A 24,785-nucleotide genomic window follows, 5' to 3' on the forward strand; every position below is an offset into this window, starting at 1 on the left:
TTACAAAGGGAGGAGGACACTCCAGTGCACCCAAAGGGACATGCAGCCATATGCTTGGCACTTAGGAAACCTTAGCTATTATTATTATTTCAGTCAGAAAAAATGATGTGTTTAGGGGTTTAGACTGCAGAGCCACACTCGAGTTCAATTTCAGCTCTACCACTTACTCGTGGTGTGACCTTGGCCAAGTTACTTAACCTCTGTATGCCTCAGTTTCCTCATGAGTACATGAATAACAACACGTACCTCTGACGGTGTGCTTCATATTTGGAAAGCACTTACAACAGTTCCCGGTAAGTGCCAAGCATTTGTTAATAAATATTACAATTACTATTCTTACTACTTGGATGTGTAAAACTAGGACAAGGGCAGAAGAAACAGCAGACAGACCAGTGCCAGCTTTAAAGAACAAACCCAGAAGAGACTCTCTTTAAAAGCTACAACCTTGATATGTTAATTGGTTTGATTTAGTTTTTTCACAATGTATCCATATATCAAAACATCATGTTGTACACTGTACACGTACATAACTTTTATAATCATACTTTAATAAAGTTAAGGAAATCCCCCAGAACTATACCTTTGAGCATGATGACTGTGATGAGGCGATGAATTTCCAATTCAACTTAGGATCAGGGCTTCCCCTGGGGCCCCTCCCTGCAGACAGTGTCCCCTAGGCAGCCACGGCTGGCAGGGGCTGCCTTGTCCTTCCTCATTACCATGCCAGTGTACTGGCCAACAGCCCCATTGGGAGTAGGCAGAGGGGAGAAGGTCAGAGGTTGTCCAGGCCCAAAATGGCTGCTCACAAGACAGTCCCCACGCCCTCAGGCAGACAAAGGGAGTCCCCCCAAACCCACTCTGTGGGCCATGCATCTCAATGTCATGCTGGCCATTGTAGCCAGCTCTTGCGTTGTCCTATAGCTGGACAAGGGTGCTCTGCACAGGGCGGCTGCACAGGCGGCACCGATTTTTGGAATGCTTTTTTTGGAGGGACATCTGCTTTGCTGGACTGCAGAGCAGATGGCCCGAGCCTCCTGGATCTCCAGCTTCCAGTCCCGAGGCTGGGCCAGCATCTGCAGCCTGTGGTCCTGGTGTGGCCCCTGCCCACAATAGCCCAGCCGCCACCCCCACCAGCCATCTGCTCCAGCGCAGACCTTTGCACCTCGCAGAATGTACGGCTAATTAAAACCATTATGGGGGCAGACGTGGGCCATTCTTTCCCAGCAGAGGTTGCCGAGCTGATCTCAGCAGCCTCAGAGCCTGGAGTAGAGTTTTTTTTTTCTCTCTGGGAAGGAGAAAGCCCTGTAAACCGGACAGAAGAGGAAGGAAACGTACTAGAGTAACACAGCTCCCCAAACAAACTGAGCTGTAGTGTGCATTTAGAAGAGCTGCACATTTAGCTAAGCACAGGAAGTCTCTGAAAAAAACCAGAAATCAGTTTAAGAAGAGTGCTCATTAAAGAAACTTTAAGACTTTTTAAAAAATACAGCATCTATGGCATATTTCACTGACAGTCCTAAGTATTTACAAAGCCTGTGCTCTGAGCTGGGTAGTGGAAGCTGAGTGCGCCTGGCAGGGCTGGCTATTGTTTCTGCAGGGACACACTTCCTGGGACTGTGGTTCATTTTCCACTATGCCACCTTTGAAGGCAAAGGCAATGGAGAGCCTGACAGCCCAGCTCCCAATCTCTCCATTCTGAACTCCGGGACAAGCTCCTAAGGCCAGGGTTGTCACGACTAGAATGCAAATCAGTGCCTTTATCTTTTAAGGCAATTAACTGCTACAAGTGCATGCAGGGGATAACAGGAATTAATACGATTTTTAAATGCACATACATTTAGATGAGTCCTATTACAAATTCACACACATTTAGATGAGTCCTGCCACACTGAAGGCTAAAAGGCCTTTGGTACCGCTGGTTCAAGGAAATGCTGAATTTAAGAGTTTGGGCCTTAAGCCTCTTCTACCAAGCAAGGTTGGGGACTAGTTTTGGTTCACTGGATTTTAAAGTCCTTAAAGGAAAGAGATTAAAAACATACCTTTCCTGCTCCTCAGAGTTGCTCAGTTAAGTAACGAATACTACTTTTCTGTTGGAAAATATTTAATGATATGTAGGACAGAAAATGTTACTGTCATCATGAATATTAATTCTTGATTTCTTGCCTATTTTAGTTTCTAGTTAGAAAATAAATATTAGAAATTTTTGATCTGGAAGGAGGTGGGGCTGGGGTCTGGTTTCCAAGAGAATTGTGCTGGGATCAAGTCAGCAAGGCTTACCAGGACACCAAAGCCTAAAAGTATGTGTCAGAAAAAAAGACATTTTATAAGCTTTGAAGGGGCTTCTTTCCATCACTTTCAAATGATCTACAATTGCATCTTGAATGAATGTTTCATCTCTGGGAATAGCCATATGATCTGATAAGACTTAAGACAATGAAGGAAAAGACTGGAATTCCATTTAAAAAAAAAAAGTCTATCCTGAAGACATCATAGCTTTTGGTAGAATAAATGGCATCAGCAATAAAACTGCTTGCTTTGTCAAAGACCGGAACAGAAAATTTAACAAGGGAGTAATAGGAAAATAGGTGCATTTCAGCTACAAAAGATCTTAGCAGAACTTCTCTTGGTTATTAAGTTTACTCCAGAATTAAATATTGACTCTGTACGATGTAAATGAATAATTCATAAACTGCAAAGTTATGCATACATGAAAATGAACATAAGGGAAAAGATAAGTCAGTTTCACACTTCTTGAAGAAGTTTCATTTTATGTAGGGTAGTAAAATCAGTTTGTCTTTTTTTAAGCTTTTTAACAACCACCTCCCCATCCTCCTACCCTCATAGTCCCAACACAAAGACTGGATTTGCTTGTAGTGCAGTAATCAGCTTTAACTTTTCTCTCAGGTCCTCACTTAAACCACACTGTGCAAGTCAATGGTTTTGGCTTACACTACTATTGTCTACAGTTGGAAAAATGACTGTATAACACCCCTTGCTGTTGATAAGAATCTTACTAGACCCGATTTATTCCCTGTGGAGGAAAACAGTTAACAAGGTGTACCCTGTTTTCAACCAGGGCAGAAAGCAAAGTGGCCCTGCCCCAATTGTATTAATTGCACAACCTTTTCTACCAGGTCTGAGTAATCGAGAACAGAACTGAGAATTAGTTTAGTTTAGTTTTGTTTTCCCTTCCACCTACCCTCAGAAGAAACATGAGCATAAAATTCAAGGACAGTTCAGTAGCTATTAATATACAAGGCAAAAAATGTACTCTTCTGACTCTCATTTGTTTCTTAACGAAGTAAAGCAAAAACAGTGACAACCAAAATCTTCTCATTAATCACACCGTAGGTTGGAATCAAGAAGGTACCCTTTGTTAGTCTGGATTAATTCAGAATAGAAATGGCCAACTGAATTGACTTGAGCGAAAATGATCCCATAAAAAAAGAAAAATCACCACTTTCTTTTCAATGTCACCCAAGATGAGAGGTCAGACTCCCAAGGGATCCATTTGCCAGATAAACACGTGAAATTGGAAGTCAAACCCTCATGGTAGCCTGATGGTGGGACCTACCTGTCACTTATGAATTAGCACATTCTGCTTCGGGATTTCCAAATGAAATTCTGAAATGCGTATTTTAGTGCTGAAAATCTGCTATGTTACAGCAGCCTTTCCCTACAGAGTAGCTTTATTGCCTTGTAAACTAAACTTGGTAGAAGAGATATGCTTAATAGCTAGGTTATATATTTTCTGTTTCAGCAGGAAAGAATCAAAGTGCCCGATAGAAGCATGGGGTGGGGGAAGGGACGGAAACTACTAAAATGTTTACAATTTATGTTGGGGCTGTAACGTATACAAACTAAAACAAAAGTAAAACATGATCAAAAGCAACTCGTAACAAGATTTATTTTCATACATTCTACTCAGGAGAGGAGGCCAAGGTGGCAGAACTTTTGCTACCCCCTAGTGCCAACATGGGCTCTCCCACCCATGCCACCACATCACAGTGGGCACTCTGAATAGGCACCAGATGAGCTCCAAGTCCCTTGTAAGTAATGAAGCCTGAAGCTTCACAGTGGACTTACATTAAATATAAACTTAGTTGCTTCAAAGCAATCTCTATAATAGCCTCCCTTTCACATGCCTGTATTTCTAGATGCTTTCTTGAGTGGGAGATGAAGGGTGGAGTTGTAAGTAGACTGCAGTGAATGATTCTCAGTAATCACTGAGGATGACCCGTAATTTGGATTATGCTTATGGGCAACAAGAGAAGGCCCTCCAAATAAGGACACAGAGAAAACATTGTGAACCACTAACCCAAGAGCCTAGGAAGGAATTCTGGCTGACCTGTAGCAACCTCCCCTACTATGAAATCACCTTAGAGGGCAAAAAAGGAGAAATTATTACTTTATGTTTTCAGATGACTGTCTGCTCACTAATCCCTATAGAATGAGTTCCTAGAAGGAAGCCAGCCCCCTTGGGGACAGTTTTTATAGGAATTGTGACACTGTTCCATTCCACTGCCCACCCCTCCACAATCCTCAGAAAAATAAAATTATTCTTTGATGCAACCTAGAGCTAAAATAAGTCTTCTGTTGAGTAGCAACAGTCAGATTTCCCTTTCTTTAACTTCTGATGATGGGTTTAGGCCCTTTTATTGTCTTCATCACAAACAGAAAAAGTCATTTTAGGAAAAATGAGGCATGTCTGAGAGCAGGGGAAACTGAAGTCCAAAAGTGAGCTGAGAATCCCTCCTTTCCCTAAGCTGGGATCCCGAAGTCAAGGGAAAATTGCAATCACAACAAAGAAGGCCTGGCTCCAACTCCCCATCTTATTACTCCTTATGAAATAGTCACATCAGAGGAGACTCGACCCCAGTCCCTCCTTCCACATTGCCCAGTAGCCCCAAGATTAAGTATAAGCCCAAGTTGGGAGCCCAAATTCCCAACATCCTCAAAGAGAGGAGACAGAAGGGCTTTCGGCAACCAAAAAGGAGAAAAAAGCAGCCAGTAGTAAAATAAAGAACTGTCAGAGGCCGGGCGCGGTGGCTCACACCTATAATCCCAGCACTTTGGGAGGCTGAGGCAGGTGGATCATGAGGTCAGGGGTTCAAGACCAGCCTGGCCAAGATGGTGAAACCCCGTCTCCACTACAAATACAAAAATTAGCCAGGCGTGGTGGCACGTGCCTGTAACCCCAGCTACTAGGGAGGCTGAGGCGGAGAATTGCTTTAACCTGGGAGGTGGAGATTGCAGTGAGCCGAGATTGTGCCACTGCACTCCAGCCTGGGCGACAGAGTGAGACTCCATCTCAAGAAAAAAACAAAACAAAACAAGAACTGTCAGATTCAGAACTCATTGTAAGAGGAGGAAATCAATTCCACACATCATTGAGAATTTTTTTCCTCCCTACGCTCTGCAGCTGGGGGCCGCTCTGGAACAGGGAAGATCACTGGGTCTCCTAAGAGACCTGCACAGCTTCTGTAGAAGGAACAGAGGTTTCTAGAGCAAGCTTGTGCTGCCCATTGCATGAACTTCTGAAGGCCAACAGAATGGCCCTCAACTGCTAAGCCTAATATGGAAAGTGGCCAGAAACAGGAATGCTGTCTTGCCATAATAGTAAGTAGCAAGACTGACGCATGGACAAGGCTGTACCACAAGATTCCTGCATACACGGCAGTGAAGGCAGCGAGTGTGACCCATAACCATAGCTGCTGTGCAAAGCTGGGCTTTGCCCTTTTAACTGCCAATAGGAACATTGAAAATGTCTTGTGTGAAGCTATTAACTTTTTTTTTTTTTTTTTGAGACAGGGTCTTGCTCTGTCACCCAGGCTGGAGTGCAGTGGCGTGATCTTGGCTCACTGCAACCTCTGTCTCCCGGGTTCAAGCGATCCTTCCACCTCAGCCTCCTCAGTAGCTGGAACCAAAGGGCATGCACCACCATGCTCAGCTAACTTTTTTAAGTTTCGTAGATACAAGGTTTCTTTATGTTGCCCAGGCTGGTCTTGAACTCCTGGGCTCAAGTGATCCTCCTGCCTCAGCCTCCCAAAGTACTGGTAGGCATGAGCCACCATGCCCAGCACTGAAACTTAATTTTTTAAAGAGATGAAGTGATTTGAAAACTGACAGGCACAATTCAGCTTACAAAACACTTTATTTTTAGGCAAGAAGGCAGTTGGATGGGCTTTGGTTTGAGTCTACTTTTGGTAACAAAAAAAGGTGTGATACAAAGGTATTATTCTTGTATTCCTACAGGCCTTGCTCTGGTGATATAACAGAATAGCAAAGTTGAGTCGGGATATAACAGAATAGCAAAGTTGAGTCAGTTGGAGTCCTTGCCGAGAACAGAAATCCAGAGAAATGACCAGCTCCAGGCCTCTATCTGCAGTTCTGTTGATGGAGGGTGGTGAACGCTACAGCTTCTGTGTATAGCATCAAGAGGTCATATCTAAGAGGTTTCTGGAGGAGTTAAGGGAAGTTGTAAGTACATCAAGGGTGACATGATTGTCCCAAAATACCCTTTAACTGAGACATAAGCCACAAGATTTTGCCCAGGCTCAGACCTCAACTCTTATCTTTATTTATACATGAAACCAAAGTCACACTTTAAAAATAGTAAATCTCCCTGGGCACCAGTAGATAACATATAACAAGGATATAAGAAATATGTTGCCAGCAACAAAGTCAGCTCTGCCCAACAGCTTTCTGGGTATTCCTAGATGAGGACTAGAAACTCATGTCAAAAAATAAGTAAGCATTTACTTTCTTAGTACCAAATAATAATACCTTGGGGACTGAAATAGTTGGGGAAATGAGATATTAAACTTGAAAGTGTTTTCCAAATAACAAAAATCTACCCCCTAAAGGACTGAGACATTTGAACCATTTTTTTCATAAAGATGTACATTCCACACCACTCAGGGTTATAGAACAGACTTTATGATACCTTTCCTGACAATAAGAAAATTATTATGAATGCTGTACTAACTGAAGTATGTAAATGACTTGCATCCCTGAATTATATATGTAAAATTTTTGTGCGTATGAGTATATGTGTTTTACTGGGGAAAGACCCCTATCTCAATTCGCAAAGAGACCCAAGCAAGCAGAAGGACTCCTGAAACTGTTCTCAGCTTTTTCTGCTTTTGGCTTTTTCTATTTTCAGCTGTCACTTCTCACCCACACTACTCTTATACCACTTTTGTGGGGTTTTTTTTTTCCCTCTTCTCTCTTCTAGTTGCTTTTCTCCCTCTCTTCTCAATAACATTTCTGCCACTGCTGCTTCACTTATGGTGAAGGACGAGTGTCATTTGTTTTTTAAAAAAATGATGCAGACCTCTGATCAGCAGACTGGTCATGTGTCCTTACAAATATCCATATTTTTTGCCAACATTTGGGCTCAACACTTGGACTCTTTTTAGTTACTTTTGGATTTTGGGGTATTCTGGAAAGTTGAGGAGGACACTAGATGTCTGATTGCTGGGGCCATCGCTGGGAGCAAGCTTCCTGTAGATTTCAGTAAGCTGAACATGGATGTTAGACTGCAGTGCGCGCGCACACACACACACACACACACACACACACACAGAGTCCACTGACAATCTACAGACCACTTTCAGAAAGTTAAGGTGCTTTGTTTCTTTTCCAATTTATATTAGTATCTGAAATATCTGCAGCCCTAGTCTGAGCTGGGATTTGTAAGAAATATTTACAGCTTGCTCAGCATGACATTTTCAATCATGTTCTATAAATGGGATGCTGGTAAATGAGCCATAAAGAAAGAATAAAGAAAATGTTACTGAACCTCCTTTATTGGTAGATTATGGCAATATGCAAAATGAAAAGATGGGGAATGAGGGAGGCTGGCAACTCTCCACATGCTGGAGAACGAGACAGGCCTGGGTGCAAGGAAACCAGCAGGAAGAACCATGGCAACTGCTGGGCACTGGAAAGCACCCCTGGCTCAGCATCTTGAGGCAGAAACCAAGTGTTCGAGCTGCTTTATCACACTACGAAAGATAAGATGCAGGCTCTCAAAATGCCTGAACACATTGCTTTCATTTCCTGCTATAGATGCTGTTTTATAGTTTGGGGCAAGGGTAGGGGAGGAGCTGGTTCACCTTTTAAATAGCTAAAAATGATCATGCTATAGAGGAGAGAGATATTCAAGAACTAGAAGTGGGAGACCCCAGATGATGTGGACATACCTGAACTCTAAATGTATACATGACGCATGCACAGAAATGTCAGCTCTCCAAAAGCTGAAACGAGGTAAAAACATTCAAAAGATAGAAACATTATGTGTGTCCAAAAGGCAAGTAATAAGACTAGCAAGGAGTTGGTAACTGAGAAAAGCCCACATCGAGCCATCAACCCCCTCAGCTCCCCTGCCTCTGTCCTGCACTGACGTAGGGCTCCACACTCGTGATCCGGATGAACGTGCACGCCCAACTCCTTACCTCACTGCAGTCACTGGCTGGGATGTGTGAAGGCCGCGCTTCCTCATCCAGTGGCTCAATCACTGTCACTTCGGCAAACTCCTCCACGGACTCTTGGAACTCGGGCAAGGACCTTCGTCCATAACGCTTCCCACCTCTAACATATTTGGGCTGAGCTTCTAGTGAGCAGTCTGAGTGAGGAGACAAGAGTTGAGGCCACATGACATCAGAATCTCAGTTCTTAGCTGCCACTCACAGCCATCGGACACAGCCTCTTATACCAGCCTCAAAATAGACCACCACTGTTTGCCAGTTGTGGTGGCTGTGGGTGTATATGAACCATCAGGTCAGATGCAGAACACGCCTTCTAATTCTGAATGATTTATGGGACCAGGAGCATATATCTGCACATGATGGGAGCCATCCAACAATGGCAGCAAGGGATCTCACTTAATAGTAGAGGATTAAGGTCAGGAAAAGGTGAGGGGTCACATTTGTTCTTCTGTTTATTAAGCTGGTTTTCCAGCAGGGTGGGGAGACATCATATTAACAAAGAGTCACCGTGGAAGAAGTCTTAGAAAACGGTAATACAATGGACACCAAATCAGCACTGTAAACTTAGTATCCACATCAATTAGTCTGAAACACCCTCCCTTACCTTAGTGATTCCGCTGTTAACCATTCCACTCTCTGATCTATCAGACAAGCAGGATGACAGAACAAAGAAACGGACATAGCACATTCTAAGTAATTAATGACAGCTAGTTACTTACATGAAACCCAGCATCAAGATCTCATTGTAAAATTAAAAGCAGTGAAATAAAATAGCAATGTGAAACCACAGTAAAAAAAAAAAAAACCTGTATTGTTTTATCTCTTGGTAAGCATCGGTGTTGTACAAAATAAAAAGGAACGTGCATGAGGAGAGAGTCATCTCTTGATCTTAAAGAAGGACTTCAGCATTTTGACATCACATGTCTCAGGTTCAACATTCACCACCTTCCCTGTCACCATCACCACCACTGCCGGATCACCACTGCCATCACCACCACCACCACCACCACCACCTCCACCGCCACCGCCACAACTACAGGCTAAGCTTTTTCCACAATTGGAGCTTTAAAGCAATAAAATAAATACTTCACTCTATTCAAATGTTATCTCGGATATAGATTTTTTAGCACCTTGTACAGCATTAGAATAAAATGTTTCATTAAAGTACAAAATATGGCAATGCTTTGATTTGTTGTTTGATTGTCCACACAGACATACTCTCTCGAGAACAGATATGTATTCTGTTTGAACATGAGTCTTAGCAAGGTATGTTTGAACTCAGACATGTAGACTTTTAAATGAGATTATGTACACATATTATAAAAACAATAGTTGATTAGATAAGAACTAAAAGAATGACTGTTCCTTTACCACCACTGAAACCATGTTGGGGTTCAGCCATTACTTTACAGTTTCCCAGGGAGGACTGGTGACCCTCTTTGACTAACCACCTCCCCGCCATGTCCTTCTTCTGGGACAAGCTCAGATTTCACTAACTTCACAAATGTGGCCAGACACAACCTGAAAATGCTCAGCAAAGCTCAGAGTGAAGTATTTATGCTAGCCATATCATTTCCAGTGATATTTATATCCAGCTTTAAAAAAGTCCCAGTCATTTTATTAGGTTGAGTGATTCTCTTACAGGAAGTGTTTAAGCATACAAAATTTATACTGAAAATTGCATGCATATTTGAAAGTACCTTTTATCAGAAGACAGTGTGTCAGCTTGTGACCATTCAGGAGCGGCCCAGACACCCGAGCTACTTGTTGGCAGCTGACACCCACAGATGCTAGTCAGATAAGAGGCAATGCAGAACCATCCTTAATTTATTACCTATTCTTAAATTTTGGTGGCAGACAACAAGATATACCATTAGTGACCATAGGGTTTGGAAAAGATTAAAAGGAACACTTAGAACCTTGGATAATGAACCACGGTATTTTCTAGTGTAAGAACAAAGTCGTATCCTGGAGATGGAAGTGGCGAAGGAGCTCTTATTGCATGCTGCACTTAATCAGCGGCAAAAAAAAAAAAAAAGCAGTGGGACAACACAACTATGTTTTAAAAATCCATTGTGATCTAATCCCAAACCTACCAGTGGATGAAATGGTTCCCTAGTTGTTTACTATTCACTACCCCATGTAGTGCATAATGTAGATGCAGTGGAGGATTCAAAACAGCTCTTTTTCTAAGCAATAAAAGGTAATAGATTGTGAGCCAACAGGGACCCTGTGGAGTTTTGGTTTATTTACTCATTTATTTTTGCATTGCCAGGCATTAAAACGTTTATTTCATTATCTTATTTAATATAATAACCAATTTGAGCAAACTTTAAGTTAATATCCTTCATAGAATACACAAACACGATAAAGTCAATTTCTAGAGACATCTACTAAACTGTGTAACCTTTCTGGAATAAAGACATTAGCACACACAAAGAAAAATGGGTTAAAGTTTTCTCATCACCACGCGTGTGACCAATAACAAAGTGGATTAATCACACCATTTAAAAATAGTCACCTCTTAGAATGACACACTCACACATCCCTCTCCCATTTACAGCATCCGCCTCATTGCACTTAACATGATACGAAGGGAACAGATGTAAGGTAAGGATGTCGAGAACAAAGGTAAGGATGTCGAGAGAGAACATTCACGGTCAACAGCCCTTCCTGGGTTAAGCATTGAAAACACTGTTTCTCCTTATCAATCTCAACCAGAGATTTAGAACTGAAAAGCAACAGTTCACGGAACCGTGCGGACTCTAAGACACGCTCACCCACTCAAGTTAAAGAATGCCTTGAGCTTTTCTGACCATGCCTGATGGAAGAGATCCAAACCTGCAACCCTGGGGCTAAGTTTACTTACTTTATGAGTACATCCAGATGGAACCTTTATTTTTCAGGGTGTCATTCTGGAACAATCTTACCTATGTCAGACAACATGGAGGCTTTTGGTTTATTAAGAAATGAAATTATCGACCTCATAGAGCTTCCTTTAACACAGGTGAGAGTAACTGCTCCAATCACCACCTCCAAGAAGGGACATGAAATGCCTGGCCAGTATGGCGAAACTCCGACTCTACTAAAAATACAAAAATTAGCCAGGTGTGATGGCTTGTGCCTGTAGTCCCAGATATTTGGGAGGCTGAGGCAGGAGAATCGGTTGAACCTAGGAGGCAGAGGCTGCAGTGAGCTGAGATTGTGCCACTGCACTCCAGCCTGGGCAACAGGGCGAGACTCCATCTCAAAAACAGAAGCAAAGCAAAACAAAAAGAAATGCTACCAAAACAAAGTACAAAGGACTGCCATGCTTTCAGTGTTTCAGTGTTTGAGTTCCTTGAAAGTATATTTATGATTCTCCCTGGACTGTCAAAATTCTGAGCCATTTTTCCTTCTTTCCCATTTTCCATTCCTCCTATTTGGCATCACTACAAAAATTAAAATGGGCTTCAAAGGAAAGCAGACCAGGCCAGCTTGCCTAGAGCTGTCTCAGACCCCATCCCTGGAAAGCTTATTATGAGACACACCAATCAGAAGAAGGTGGCTTTGAGGCAGTCCAACCTGACCTAGTTTAATGGTCTAGGTTTTATTCCATAAACCAAATGTTTGGTTATGAGCAGAGGACAACAGGGAAACCTTGTTTCAGTCCTCTGCTGGAGTAATGTGGAAGCGAGTGACGGTCTCTACAGAGCACGGAGGAAAAACATCTGATCCAGGAGTTAAAAAGATGAAGAAAATACTATTCCTTCTGCCCTTAGAAACGACAATTGGGATGCTCACATGCCACATTTGTTATTTCACATCTCATCTGTCCCAAGAAGAGAAACTCCAGAGCTGTGATAATGTTCCCTTTCCAAATCAGGATAAACCACCATGCACATGTATGATGCCTGACAAGAGGTCTTGCACTCATAATAAAAATAAAGTTAAAAAAGCGGTGTCAGGGAAAATGACCACTCTGAGTAGATAAGCCAGCTGCAGCCAGGGGAATAACCAACAGCCGCCTCATTCCTCGCCGAATTCCTTTCCCACCAGCAGTGTGGAGGGGAGAAACACAGCCTCGCCTACTCCAGGTTTCAAGCAACGCAGAGTACACTTTTTAAAGCTCTCCCCTAAAACTGACCACTGCATCAGATCACCACATCTGCATCAGATGTGATACAGGTCACTGCTTAAAATGCTCCGCTCTCCTGAAACCACTGCATGAATGGCCAAAGCCAAAGCAATGAGGAGCTAAGGGAAGCTAAAATCATTATGCAAAACCTGAACGCTAGATATCCAATTGAATGATTTCTTTGCAAAAAACACAAGCTCAGGACCTGGAATGAAGCAGCCACAGCTGCTTCCTGGAAGTTAAAAGAGATTTTTCAAAGATGCTCCCCAGTGTTAGGCAGATTTGTTTAATGCATAAGCATATTTACCAAACACCTGCCATGGGCAAAACATTATGTTGTCCCTGTTGAGGAATAAGATGGATATTTTATCATTTTTTTGGAATAAAAAAATTCCCTGTTCCCAAAATGACCTGAGGCCATTTCCAAGGTTGAAGAAGAAAATCCTGTCCTTAGGGTGCTGGTATTCTCATTTGGGAATTGCTTGCGTAGGACTTTGCTTTCTATGTCCCTTCCTGACCCATTTAGTGAGCCTGGGAAATCATTCCCAGAGACACCACCCCCATCCAAAGAACCTCAGCACAGGAGGCCCATGTTCATGTTACACTGCTGCTGAGCTCACAGGAGTGCTGAAATCGTTTGAAAAGGAAAGGTAAAAAATGAAGCATGCGCAAACCTCAAGGACAGCATCCCCAAGAAGCTTTCTCCGGAAAAGGCAGTCATGCAGCAAATGAGCCTCACCCAGCCCCATTCTGCATCCCACCTCCTTGCCTTTGCTGAATGCACCATCACACAAGGATTACACAGTGAAAACGCAAACCCACGCCTGATTCTAAATAAGAGAAGGGAAGAGAATCCAAGGCAAGACTAAGACCAAGAAAAATACAGACAGAGACCAATGGAGACTGACAGAGAGAGACAGATATGGAGAGAGAATGAGACAGAGACTGAGACCGAGAGAGAGAAAGAAGTGGGTAGGGAAACAGGAGATAATAGGGACCTAGAAGCCTATGGAGGGGTAGGGAAGGGGAGTGAGAGATATAGATGTGGGAGGACCACCAGGAAGGGAAAGGGTGGAGTAGGAGACTGAGGAGGAGGAGGGCAGAGGTGAGCTGGAGTGGAGGAAACAAGGGAGTGGGGAGGGGAATGTCTCAAGGATGGGAAGGGAGAAGAGGAGGCCAAGAAAGGTTAAACATTAAAAAGCCATCAGCAAAAGCTTTCTGACATGATCTGCCATTCCTTTTGCTTCCCAGTGCACTCCCTGCCTCTAGGGCCATCACCAGTAAGCAGCCTCACCACACTTCTGTGTGCACTAAGCCCTTTCCAAGGTAGCTGCTTGGAAGGGCATTAGCACCTCCCTCCCCAACTACTCTCTCCTGGAAACTCCACACAAGGTGTATGTGTGTGTGTGTGTGTGTGTGTGTGTGTGTGTGTGTGTGTGTGTGTGTGTATATATATATTTATATATCTCAGACACAACTCCCAAGTAAACTGTTTCATTATCAAAATTCTCACCAGTCCTATTTAATTTTAAATGACATGAGCATTTCTTGCACATAATACATATTTTTAAGTTGCCTTTTACCCTTAGTAAATTTACCACATAAATAAGTATTCTTTCACAGCACAGTTTAATAGCTACTTAGTCACTGATTACATAGATAGAGCATGATTGGCCTACGAATACACTGTCCAATTTCTTCACTTGCTTTATACAGGCTGAGTATCCACTATCTGAAAGGCTTGAGATCAGAAAGAAGTGTTTCAGATTTCAGACTTTTTCAGATTTTAGAAAATCTAAAGTGTATCAGTTGAATATCCCAAATCTCAAACTCTGAAATCTGAAATGCTCCAATGAGCATTTCTTTTGAGTATCACGTTGGTGCTTAAAAAGTTTTGGATTTTGGAGCATTTTGTATTTTTGGATTAGGGATGCCTGACATATATATTTTTTCACTATTTTAAATGACTAACCTTATACACACATGTTTATGTACATCTATAACTATATACGTAGCATAAAATCTGAGAGTAGCATGGATTAGCCAAAAGCATTATTATAGTTCTTGGTACCTATTATCTTATGTAATCCTAGAAAGGTTCTATCATTTTAGAAAACATTAGTAGGCATAGGTGTTTCCAATTTCAGGATTATAAACACATCCTAATATCCTCTTTTGTTGTTGTTGTTGGCACTGGTGGTGGTAATGGTTTGCTTTTTTTTTTTTTTTGAAATGGAGTTTTGTTCTTGTTGCCTAAGCTGGAGTGCATTGGTGCAATCTCAGCTCACTGCAACCTCCGCCTCCTGGGTTTAAGCGATTCTCCTGCCTCAGCCTCCTGAGTAGCTCGGATTACAAGCATGCACCACCACTCCCAGCTAATTTTTGTATTCTTTAGTAGAGATGGGGTTTCACCATGTTGGTCACGCTGGTCTTGAACTTCTGACCTCGTGATCCACGCGCCTCAACCTCCCAAAGTGCTGGGATTACAGGCGTCAGCCACTGCACCCGGTCTTTTTTTTTTTTTTTTTTTTTGAGACAGTCTCGCTCTGTCACCCAGGCTGGAGTGCAGTGGCGCCATCTCAGCTCACTGCAACCTCTGCCTTCCAGGTTCAAGCGATTCTCCTGCCTCAGCCTCCCGAGTAGCTGGGATTGCATACCCCTGCCACCATGTCCAGCTAATTTTTGTATTTTTAGTAGAGACGGGGTTTCACCACGTTGGTCAGGCTGATTTCGAACCCCTGACCACAGGTGATCCACCTATCTCAGCCTCTCAAAGTGCTGGGATTATAGGTGTGAGCCAACGTGCCCAGCCTGTTTTGCTTTTAACTCTTGGAGAAAACTTCTGGTCCTCACTGTTAGCATTTCATTGACGCCAACAGAACAGGGACTAAGTTCTTACTTATCTTACTTAACCAAGAGATGACAACAGAACAAGCCTTTGGGCCATCTGTGTGTAATACCTCCTAAAATCAGGGACTTCAGCCCGAATTCAGTGCCTACCCCAAGGCCTCTGAACATAGTTATAAACACAACTCTTCAATCACCAAAATCAATAGCTAGCCCAGTGACAGGCCATAAGACCTGATTCAAGGCACAATTGCTGAGTAAGTGAAAAAATGTCTGTTAACTGTATGTATCACTTCTTCAAAATATAAAGAAAATAATTACAATTGTGGCAGTCCTTGAAATTAGGAAGGTCTGTTACAATAAAACAATCATCTGCACCAAAACAATGCCTGGTCCTATTTTTTAATGAGTTGGCTTTTTCAAACCTGAGTTTTTCCTACAAATAAACAAAGAGACGTTTCCAATGAATCACATCAAGGAAGAAAGGGCTTCCTGCATTATGCTAACATCTACTAAAGAACAGAAATCTAATGCAAGATGCATCAAATGAGGACAAAATCTCTGGAGACAGGATCCAGCTGGCATGTTGATGCCATGTAGCTTGGAGCTTCCGCCAGCATTTCCATTACAAAAATCCTATAATCCAAAGCCACGGCAAATTGAATAAAAAGCTAATAATTAAGTTGTTGCCCCTCTCCTATTCCAGAAAAACAATTTAAAAATTAAATTGTACACATAGATATGAGAGAATTATGCCACTGGCAATGCTAATCAGTTTGGAATTTACAAAAGATTCCCTACATCCCAATCCATTTTTCTGTCTTTATTTGAATTTCAATATTTTTCACTGTGTTGTTGTTATTATAAAAATTGCTTTTTAGGGGAAAAACTCTAAGAGTCTTAGAATTATAAATTCTAAGTTAAAAATTATAAATTTAAAAAAAAAGTCTTAGAATTATAAATTCTGAGTTAAAAAGATGCTGAAAATAATCTAGTCCATATCTCCTGATTCTAAAAATAAAGAAACTGTACCTCGGAGGAGTTACAAATGGCAGAGCCCAAGACTATGGAAATAATAACTTCATTTCATCTCCTCTCGAATCCCATGGAGCTTTGTTTCTATAGAATTTATATACAACTGCCTTTTATTAGGAGGCTATAAAAACATGAGATATACTATGCACTTGTCCTTAGGAAGAAGAACTTTATAGTTTCAATGAATGTTAAGTAAAATCTTACACAAACACAAGGCTAGCATTTTTCACAGATATGGATAATGCCATTTAGATATTAGGAGGCGACACAATCAAATCTTGGAGCTGAAAGGGATTTTATGTATTTTTTCAGCACAACCACTTTCACATACGAGGTGACCAAAGACCCCTAAGGTCATGATATATAAGATCATCCGATTAGAGGGACAGAACCAGCATTTCCTAACTCCTCACTTAAGGGTGGCTCTATTAAATCAAGCTGACTTTTCTATATTACAGTCTGGTACAATATCTGATATTTATAAAAAGCTTTGGTGCTATAAAATATCAATTCATGGCCCTCTCGGTTTCCAAGGCTGTGCACTATGGCCCCCCTATTATTTTCAGTCTCCTTCTATAGTGTAAAGGTAACCTTTTATCTCAAAGACTACCATCTCCATTGATTTCAAAAAGGCAAGACAAGAATAACACAGACCTGCCCCGGGCACAGTGACTCACACCTATAATCCCAGCACTTTGGGAGGCTGAGGCGGGTGGATCACAAGGTCAGGAATTCAAGACCAGCGTGGCCAAAATGGTGAAACCCCATCTCTACTAAAAATACAAAAAAATTAGCCGGGCGTCGTGGTGGGCGCTTGTAATCCCAGCTACCCAGGAGGCTGAGGCACAGAATTGCTTGAACCCGGGAGGCGGAGGTTACAGTGAGCCAAGATCGCACCACTGCACTCCAGCCTGGGCGATAGAAAAACAAAAACACAGACCCGGTCCCTTCTAGGATGAGCTAAGCATGACCAGCCAAATAATGCAGAGGACACGGGCATCCCTGTCCCTAACGATCAGGTGAAACTTGCTTTTTGTGCATTCCTCCTTGCTGCCTCTGGCCGCTTGTCAGACCCTTTTGGCCAGGCTGCACTGACTGAGGACTGGCTCACCCATGTGAAAGCTAAAATCCTCAACCTAAAGCCTCCTTGAATCACGTCCCTTGGTGATACAGTGTAAGCACCCTCCTCGCCACTAGCTGTAAGACCTCAATTAAGCTACGTACCTCTTTGGGCCTCTATTTGCTCATGGATGATATGGCAGGATTCTCTCCAGCCCTAAACATGCTACGATCTATGATTTAAGGGATAGTTACTTCCATAAAGGGAGAGGGAGAGGTAAATGAAGGTGGCCTCTTGATGTACTGCATTTGAATCCCGACCCTATTTCCTCTGTCTCTGCCCAGCCAAACCAGTCTGCCTGCAGCAGGGTAGTCATTTTTTTTTTTTTTTTTTGAGATGGAGTCTCACTCTGTCACCCAGGATGAAGTGCAGAGGTGTGATTTTGGCTCACTGCAACCTCTGCCTCCTGGGTTCAAGCAATTCTCCTGCATCAGCCTTCTGAGTAGCTGGTACTACAGGTGCCTGCCACCACACCTGGCTAATTTTTTGTATTTTCAGTAGAGATGGGGTTTCATCATGTTGGCCAGGCTGGTCTCGAACTCCTGACCTCAAGTGATCTGCCCGCCTCGGCTTCCCAAAGTGCTGGGATTAGAGGCGTGAGCCACCATGCCTGGCTAAGAGTCACATTTTAGAGTGGGTGGAAGAATGTCTGAGTGGAAAGAATTGCATGATCCCCACGAACAACTGGAGGGGCCAAGGAGAAATCGGCAAAAGACAGAAAAAGCAGAGATGCTCAGGAACAAAGCAGGGAATGTGGGAGGAAAAGCCGACTCACGTTTCAAAGCGCAGGCTCAATCCTAGATTTCATCCTGCCAGGACAAATGTTAGGGAAGTCATAAACGCTACAAGAAATGCTATCAATAAGTACATTTCTGCTGCCTTACACTGACATGGGGCAGTTTTGAGACGAAGACTTACTGCCTACCCAAAGGATAGAGCCCACAGCAAAACTAGAAAAATCCCTTCCATGTGTCGTCCTGGAAGACTTGTCCAAATTATGATCTTTGCCTGCATAGCAGTGAGGCAGACACATAACTATGAAACCACCATCTGGAGCTAGATTTATAAATTTTACTTCCTGGCTGTGACCAAGCTCAACCAGCCATTGTCTAGCTCAAGGATGTCCAATCTTTTGGCTTCCCTGGGCCACACTGGAAGAATAATTGTCTTGGGCCACACATAAAATACACTAACACTAACGATAGCTGATGAGCTAGAAAAAAAATAAAGGTCCATGCATAAATGTATAATGTTTTAAGAAAGTTTACGAATTTGTGTTGGGCCGCATTCAAAACTGTCCTGGGCCACATGCAGCCCGTGGGCCGTGGGTTGGACAAGCTTGGTCTAGCTCATCCTACTGCTTGGATCCCAGCAATGTACAACTCTGGGTGAGGACTCTTCACATCTGTAGTCACTATAAATCTGTATATTTATTATGATAAGTTTCTGGCAGGTGACAGTGACAGTACGGGTTTTGAAGAAATTGCAGCAGGAGGATCATGTGGATTAGCAGCAGGACGGTTGGTTCCAAATCCACATAAAAGCACATTATCAGCACACAGAACCCTGAATTTATGCTTATATGACCTATGCTCATGTTAGCTAATATCTACCCTGGTGGTAATGTCACCATAGCTCTATTCAGGCCCCCCAGATGTCTCAGGCCCCCCAGATGTTGCACCAATTGTTATCAACATGACAGACAACCTTAAAAAAGTGAAAACACTAATAAAATGAGACCACATGAAAAAATAAAAGTCCATGTTCTAGCAGTGGTCACCTGTGGAAACGCCAATGTTTGTCTGGAAAATTTCAAGAATGCAATAACCTCCCTCAGGCTCACTGGGGGCTTCTAAAGAGCTCTATCAAGGGTCAGAGTTAAGAATAACATTGCTAGGGGTGTCACCATTACCGAAAAAGGGGGACACTCAATCCAGAATCTAAAACATTGCTAAAGGTAGGGTCCATCCACACAACACAAATCTAGAGCACTTCAGAGGGCAGGATGAAGAACTAGATCACCCAGCAAGGGTGAGAAATGAGTTTCCATCTGTGCCTCATCTAAATAGGTCACACTGAATGACTCCTTGTAGTGACAAAATGTTAATGATTTATCCTCAGTTTCAAAACTGGGCATATTTTTGATGTTCTCTTTTTAAAAGTCGGGTTTATGGAGGCATAATTTACACAGAGTAAATTTAATCCTTTTATTGCACAAGTCTCTGGGTTGGAAAAACTCACACAATCCTGTAACTACTAGCACCATCAAGATATAAAAGTTTCATTGTCCCCCAGATTCCTTCATGCCCCTTTGTAGTCAACTCCTATCCCTACCCCGGCAACCACTAATTTGATAAAACCAGACTGTACTGTAATACAAATTTCCACAGTGTTTAGACTCCCCTTTATACATCTACCATATTTCATTGATTTGAAGACACCCCCCCACACACACACCAGACACTCTGAAATGAAAATTTACAATTAATGTCATTTTACAATTGGCAACAATTTTTGTTTTTAGAGATACAGGAAATAACAATGTATCTTACAACCTATGGTGCTTAGAAGAAAATCAGTAAAATACAATATTAAGTCTTTAAGTCTTTGATTTTGAAACGTTCATTGAATACTTACTACATGCTAAGCATTCTTCTAGGCACTGGAAATACAAAAATGAACAGCATGGTCCTCAAGGAATTATCACTTGAGAGGAGGAGACAGATAATTATAATGTAATATGATAATGTCTATAGCAGAGCATTATCTACTCACTACGACTAAGTAAAATTATCTCTACACTGGCCACTCTTCTACCTTCGGGAAAAAATTTCCCCAAATCATATCCTTCCACATAAAAGGAAATAAGGATGAAAGCAGTTACCATTCAGCTTCACTCTACTCATTCCAAGAATGAGTTATTGCCACACCATCTGACATATTGCCTAGAAACAATCCAATTATTTTCTCCATAATACTATGCTGCTGTAGTAGAGAAGTCTCATTTTAGTGTTCAACAGCTGCAAAGCTTTTGATAATATTGAAGAGAAGTCACTGAAAATAACTGCTCAATCTGTGAAAGGCAGATGTCCCCAATCCTTCATAGACATGCTTCAAGGTCCCCAGATTCTTCCCTGGATAACTTTTAAAGGGGAATGCAGAGAAGAAGAGTGAGTGCCCTTACCTGGTTCTTGAAAATGTTCTTCATTTGATAGAGTTCTGGACAAGATGAGTATTAATGCTTCTTTAAATTGGTCAAAATGTACCTAAAAAAATAAAAATGGATTTAAAGTAATTTCCACAGCTCTAAGAATGCAAACCTATCTACAAGGTACCAGAACTGTTTTCTTCCCATCCTGACAGCCTTGAAGTGAGTCAGAACCCAATTTGTTGCCTTTTTCATTTCTCTAAAGACAGAAGGGAAAATAGGCTGATCATTTTGACACCTAATGCCATAAACACTCATATCAACATTTATTTACCCCCAAGGAAAAAAGCTATATAGCAAAATCCTCTTTATAAACTCAGAAAAAGATATATTTTAAACTCTTAGCTCCTTTTATTTTTCTGAACAAGACCAGAAGAGAAAGATGTTAGGCTAGACATTAGAAAAGCCTTCCCAAGCAAACGATCCAATGTAATGGTGTCCCAAAGACGCTGCCATATCTTGAGATATTCTAGAAGGGAGTAAGCTATCTTTTGAGGATGACGTGAATACAGTCTTCCTTAGGGGAAGGTATATAATATTTATTTCCCAAGACCCCTATGACTCCATAAATAAGCAAAAATCAATAGCAGATGCACAAAGGATAACAGAATCTTAAGAAGTATTTTCCTGAATTCTTAAAAAATAGAGTTATCTTGACTGAAGTTGGAAAGAACCTGAGTTTTATTTAAGTAAATAGTCAGAACTAGGATATGACTTTGTTGAAAAGGTAACAGCATTTTCTTTATGGCCAAGGATATTCTATAACTTAAATGTATGTAATCTCACCTTGGGTCTTCTCGTCACAATTCTAGTTTGATAATGTGGCACCTATTGACACAGAATCCCCATGTAAATGCAAAATTGGTAAATTTGTAATTTGTACTGTTACAGGATGGGTCTCTTTGGATGTCATGACAAAACACTGCCCAGAGGTTTAATATAGGTGACAGATAAACTTCCAAATCAAATTTACAAAAGCAGCAAATTTCATTAGTTATTGAAACAGTGGACAAAAAATCATATCATGTCTTATCTATGCAAATCAAAACAAGAGAGGAATCCATTGAGATTTCTATGTCATAAAATTGTATCTGCTTGCAATTTACCACATTCTCCCAAAATATATGTGATTTCTCTACTATGTTAGTTTTGATTGGAATTACTGAAATCATTAGATTATATTGCATATATTTAAGGTGTACAACTTGATGGCATGATATATGTATACAATGTGAAATAATTACCACATTCAAGCTAATTAAAATATACATCACCTCACATAGTTACCTTTATACAGACATAAAAAATCTATATAACCTAAGGAGCCAGAGCAGAAGCCTGTCAAGGAAAACCAGGCACCTGCTAAAGATCCAGGGAGGTACAATCCTTGAAAGGGTAAAAGATTGTGGGAAGGTAGGCTACATTAATTAGGTTTCACAGTCAAACAGCCTGGGGGATGGAGGGGAGGTCAGGTCCTGCTACTGTCCCAGAGTCAAAAATAGGCTCCAGTTAACATGGGCAAGGCCAGCTTCCCAATCAGCCAGTTCACAAACATCACGCACTCAAGAGCTCTGGCACTCAGGACCACTTGACAGGCATCTATGAATTTCCACAGAATCATTCATTCTTCTCAGAGCAGCCAGAAGCAAGGTTAGGAGGACACACAAAGGCTCTACAGCGAGGTGGGTCCAGGCTCTAACCCTAGCTCTTCCTTCACTGCCTGATGTGAATTGGCGACGTTACAAAGCCTCTCCAAGCTCTAGTCTGTCTGTCTGGAAAACTGGGGACATCTAACAACTGATATTTATTATTCATTCAATAAATATTTATTGAGCAGCTGCTCTATGCCAGGCACTGTACTTGGCCCTGGTGACACAGTAGTGAATGGGAGTGACAAGTTCCTGTGCCACGATGCTCACAGTCTCAGGAAATGTCACAGAGAGTCCAGGCAGCTGCTAAGAGCACTGTACGTATTTTATGGTATTTATAATACTGCCTCCCTGTGTTAGGAAGATAAAATGAGAATTGGGTAAAGTATCAAGAATGTCCTGGGACTGTAAGATACCCAGCAAGTGGTAGTTAATAGTACCAACAGGTATAGTAATAAGGGTGACTGACTCTTCCCATCACTTTTATAAAGAATCAGGGCCATGGCCAGGCACAGTGGCTCACGCCTGTAATCCCAGCATTTTGGGAGGCCAAGACAGGTGGATCACTTGAGGCCAGGAGTTTGAGACCCGCCTGGCCAACATGGTGAAACCCTGTCTCCACTAAAAATACAAAAATTAGCTGGGCATGGTGGCGCACACCTGTAATCTCAGCTACTTGTGAGGCTGAGGCAGGAGAATCGCTTGAACTCAGGAGGCGTAGGTTGCTGTGAGCCGAGGTCGAGCCACTGCACTCCAGTCTGGGTGACAAGAGCAAAACTCTATCTCAAAAAAAAAAAAAAAAAAAAAGAATCAGGGTCATATTTTCAAGCAAAGCTAATGGCTATGAGAGAGACCGAGATAGCCAAGGGTGAGTTGTCGGGGCGGCAGCAGGGAGGTCCGAGGGCCTGCCTTCTCCTCCGGGATCTGTGGAGTTGCCCAGCATCAGAGAAACTGATCCAGTTTGCTATATTTAGGGACCTGTAACTCTAGGTTTCTTCTCTCTTTTAAGGATATTAATGGAGGGGACTGAATGAAATGTAAGTCTCTCCTTGCTAGAGTTACAAGTTGAACATAAAGAAGGTTCTCTTTCAAAAGGAAGGTGTTTGGAGGATTTCAGATCCTTTACACTTGACTCTGTGGGTCTCCCCGGGTCTTCTAAAGGTGTAAGTTTTGATGGAGGCTGTTGGAAATAACCTTCCTGAATTTGGTCCTAACATAGTTCAACTCATTGTTCGAAGGTCACTCAGTAGTCCATGTACCTCAATTTTACTTTCCCTGACAAATGACAAAGACATCTATAATCTGGAATTGATTCTAATACACTTCCAGCTTTACATGAGGCCTAAGTACACCTTAAACATGGTATGACAAATACACACACTTTTGAGACAGTAAAAGCTTCATTTATGTGGAGTTTATTTCACAGCCTCACCTATCTAGAGTACAGCAGACAACCAGGAAAGAAACACGGGGGGTCAAAAGCTGAGGGAGGCGCCATAAAGCCCAGGCACTCTTCCCATAGAAAATGCCACAGGACCAGCTCAGTATTTCTACATTCCTACTCTACCTGATTATTATAAACTTCATAACCCTGCTTCCCAACTCACTAGATTGGAAGCAGCAAATAAAAGACAGGGGCACTCTAAGCTAAAAGTACAAGGAGTAATTATTAACATATTAGCCAGGTATGGTGGCATGCACCTGTCATCCCAGCTACTTGGGAGGCTGAAATCGGAGAACTGCTTGAGGCCAGGAGTTTGAGACCAGCCTGATAACATAGCAAGACTCCATCTCAAAACATAAAAAAAAGGAAGAAGCAATTATTGACATATTGAGATTGAAGAAAGACATTAACCATTCTCCTTCAAACAAAAATAAAGTATAATACTTCTTATACTTTACAAACATATTTTTAAAACTCTATTAAAAACTACATAAACTATAAAAAAAGACAACATGTGCATTCAAAAACTTAATAAGCTGGGGTTGTTTGGTGTTGGGGCATGTATCCATGCTTAGTGTTGAGGCAAGGAATCATTAAGTGAATCCTGAAGCTATTACTTTTTTTTTTTTTTTCAGATGGAGTCTTGCTCTTGTTGCTCAGGCTGGAGTGCAGTGGTGCAATCTTGGCTCACTGCAACCTCCGCCTCCCGGGTTCAAGCAATTCTCCTGCCTCAGCCTCCGGAGTAGCTGGGATTACAGGTGCCCACCACCATGCCCGGCTAAATTTTGTATTTTCAGGAGAGACAGGGTTTCACCATATTGTCCAGGCTGGTCTCGAACTCTTGACCTCAGGTGACCCACCCGCCACGGCCTC

The 24,785-nt window shown here is 42.0% G+C and overlaps 1 protein-coding gene across 13 annotated transcripts in view; it reads right to left on the reverse strand.

The window, feature by feature from the left end:
• NIN (ninein) overlaps positions 1-24,785 on the reverse strand; it is a 110,084-nt gene that overhangs the window by 65,697 nt on the left and 19,602 nt on the right. For 7 of the 13 annotated variants that reach the window (XM_073010983.1, XM_073010979.1, XM_073010987.1 and 4 more), the window contains exons 4-6: positions 20,796-20,877; positions 10,193-10,282; positions 8,460-8,629 (exon numbers count right to left, since the gene is read on the reverse strand). In XM_073010983.1, coding sequence (XP_072867084.1) covers positions 8,460-8,629; positions 10,193-10,282; positions 20,796-20,877 — 342 coding nt within the window. The remainder of the gene's footprint in view (positions 1-8,459; positions 8,630-10,192; positions 10,283-20,795; positions 20,878-24,785) is intronic. The other 6 variants (XM_037983965.2, XM_037983954.2, XM_037983959.2 and 3 more) reach the window with 1 other exon arrangement.

The sequence above is a fragment of the Chlorocebus sabaeus genome, chromosome 24, assembly GCF_047675955.1.
Source record: "Chlorocebus sabaeus isolate Y175 chromosome 24, mChlSab1.0.hap1, whole genome shotgun sequence".
Classification (NCBI taxonomy): domain Eukaryota; kingdom Metazoa; phylum Chordata; class Mammalia; order Primates; family Cercopithecidae; genus Chlorocebus; species Chlorocebus sabaeus.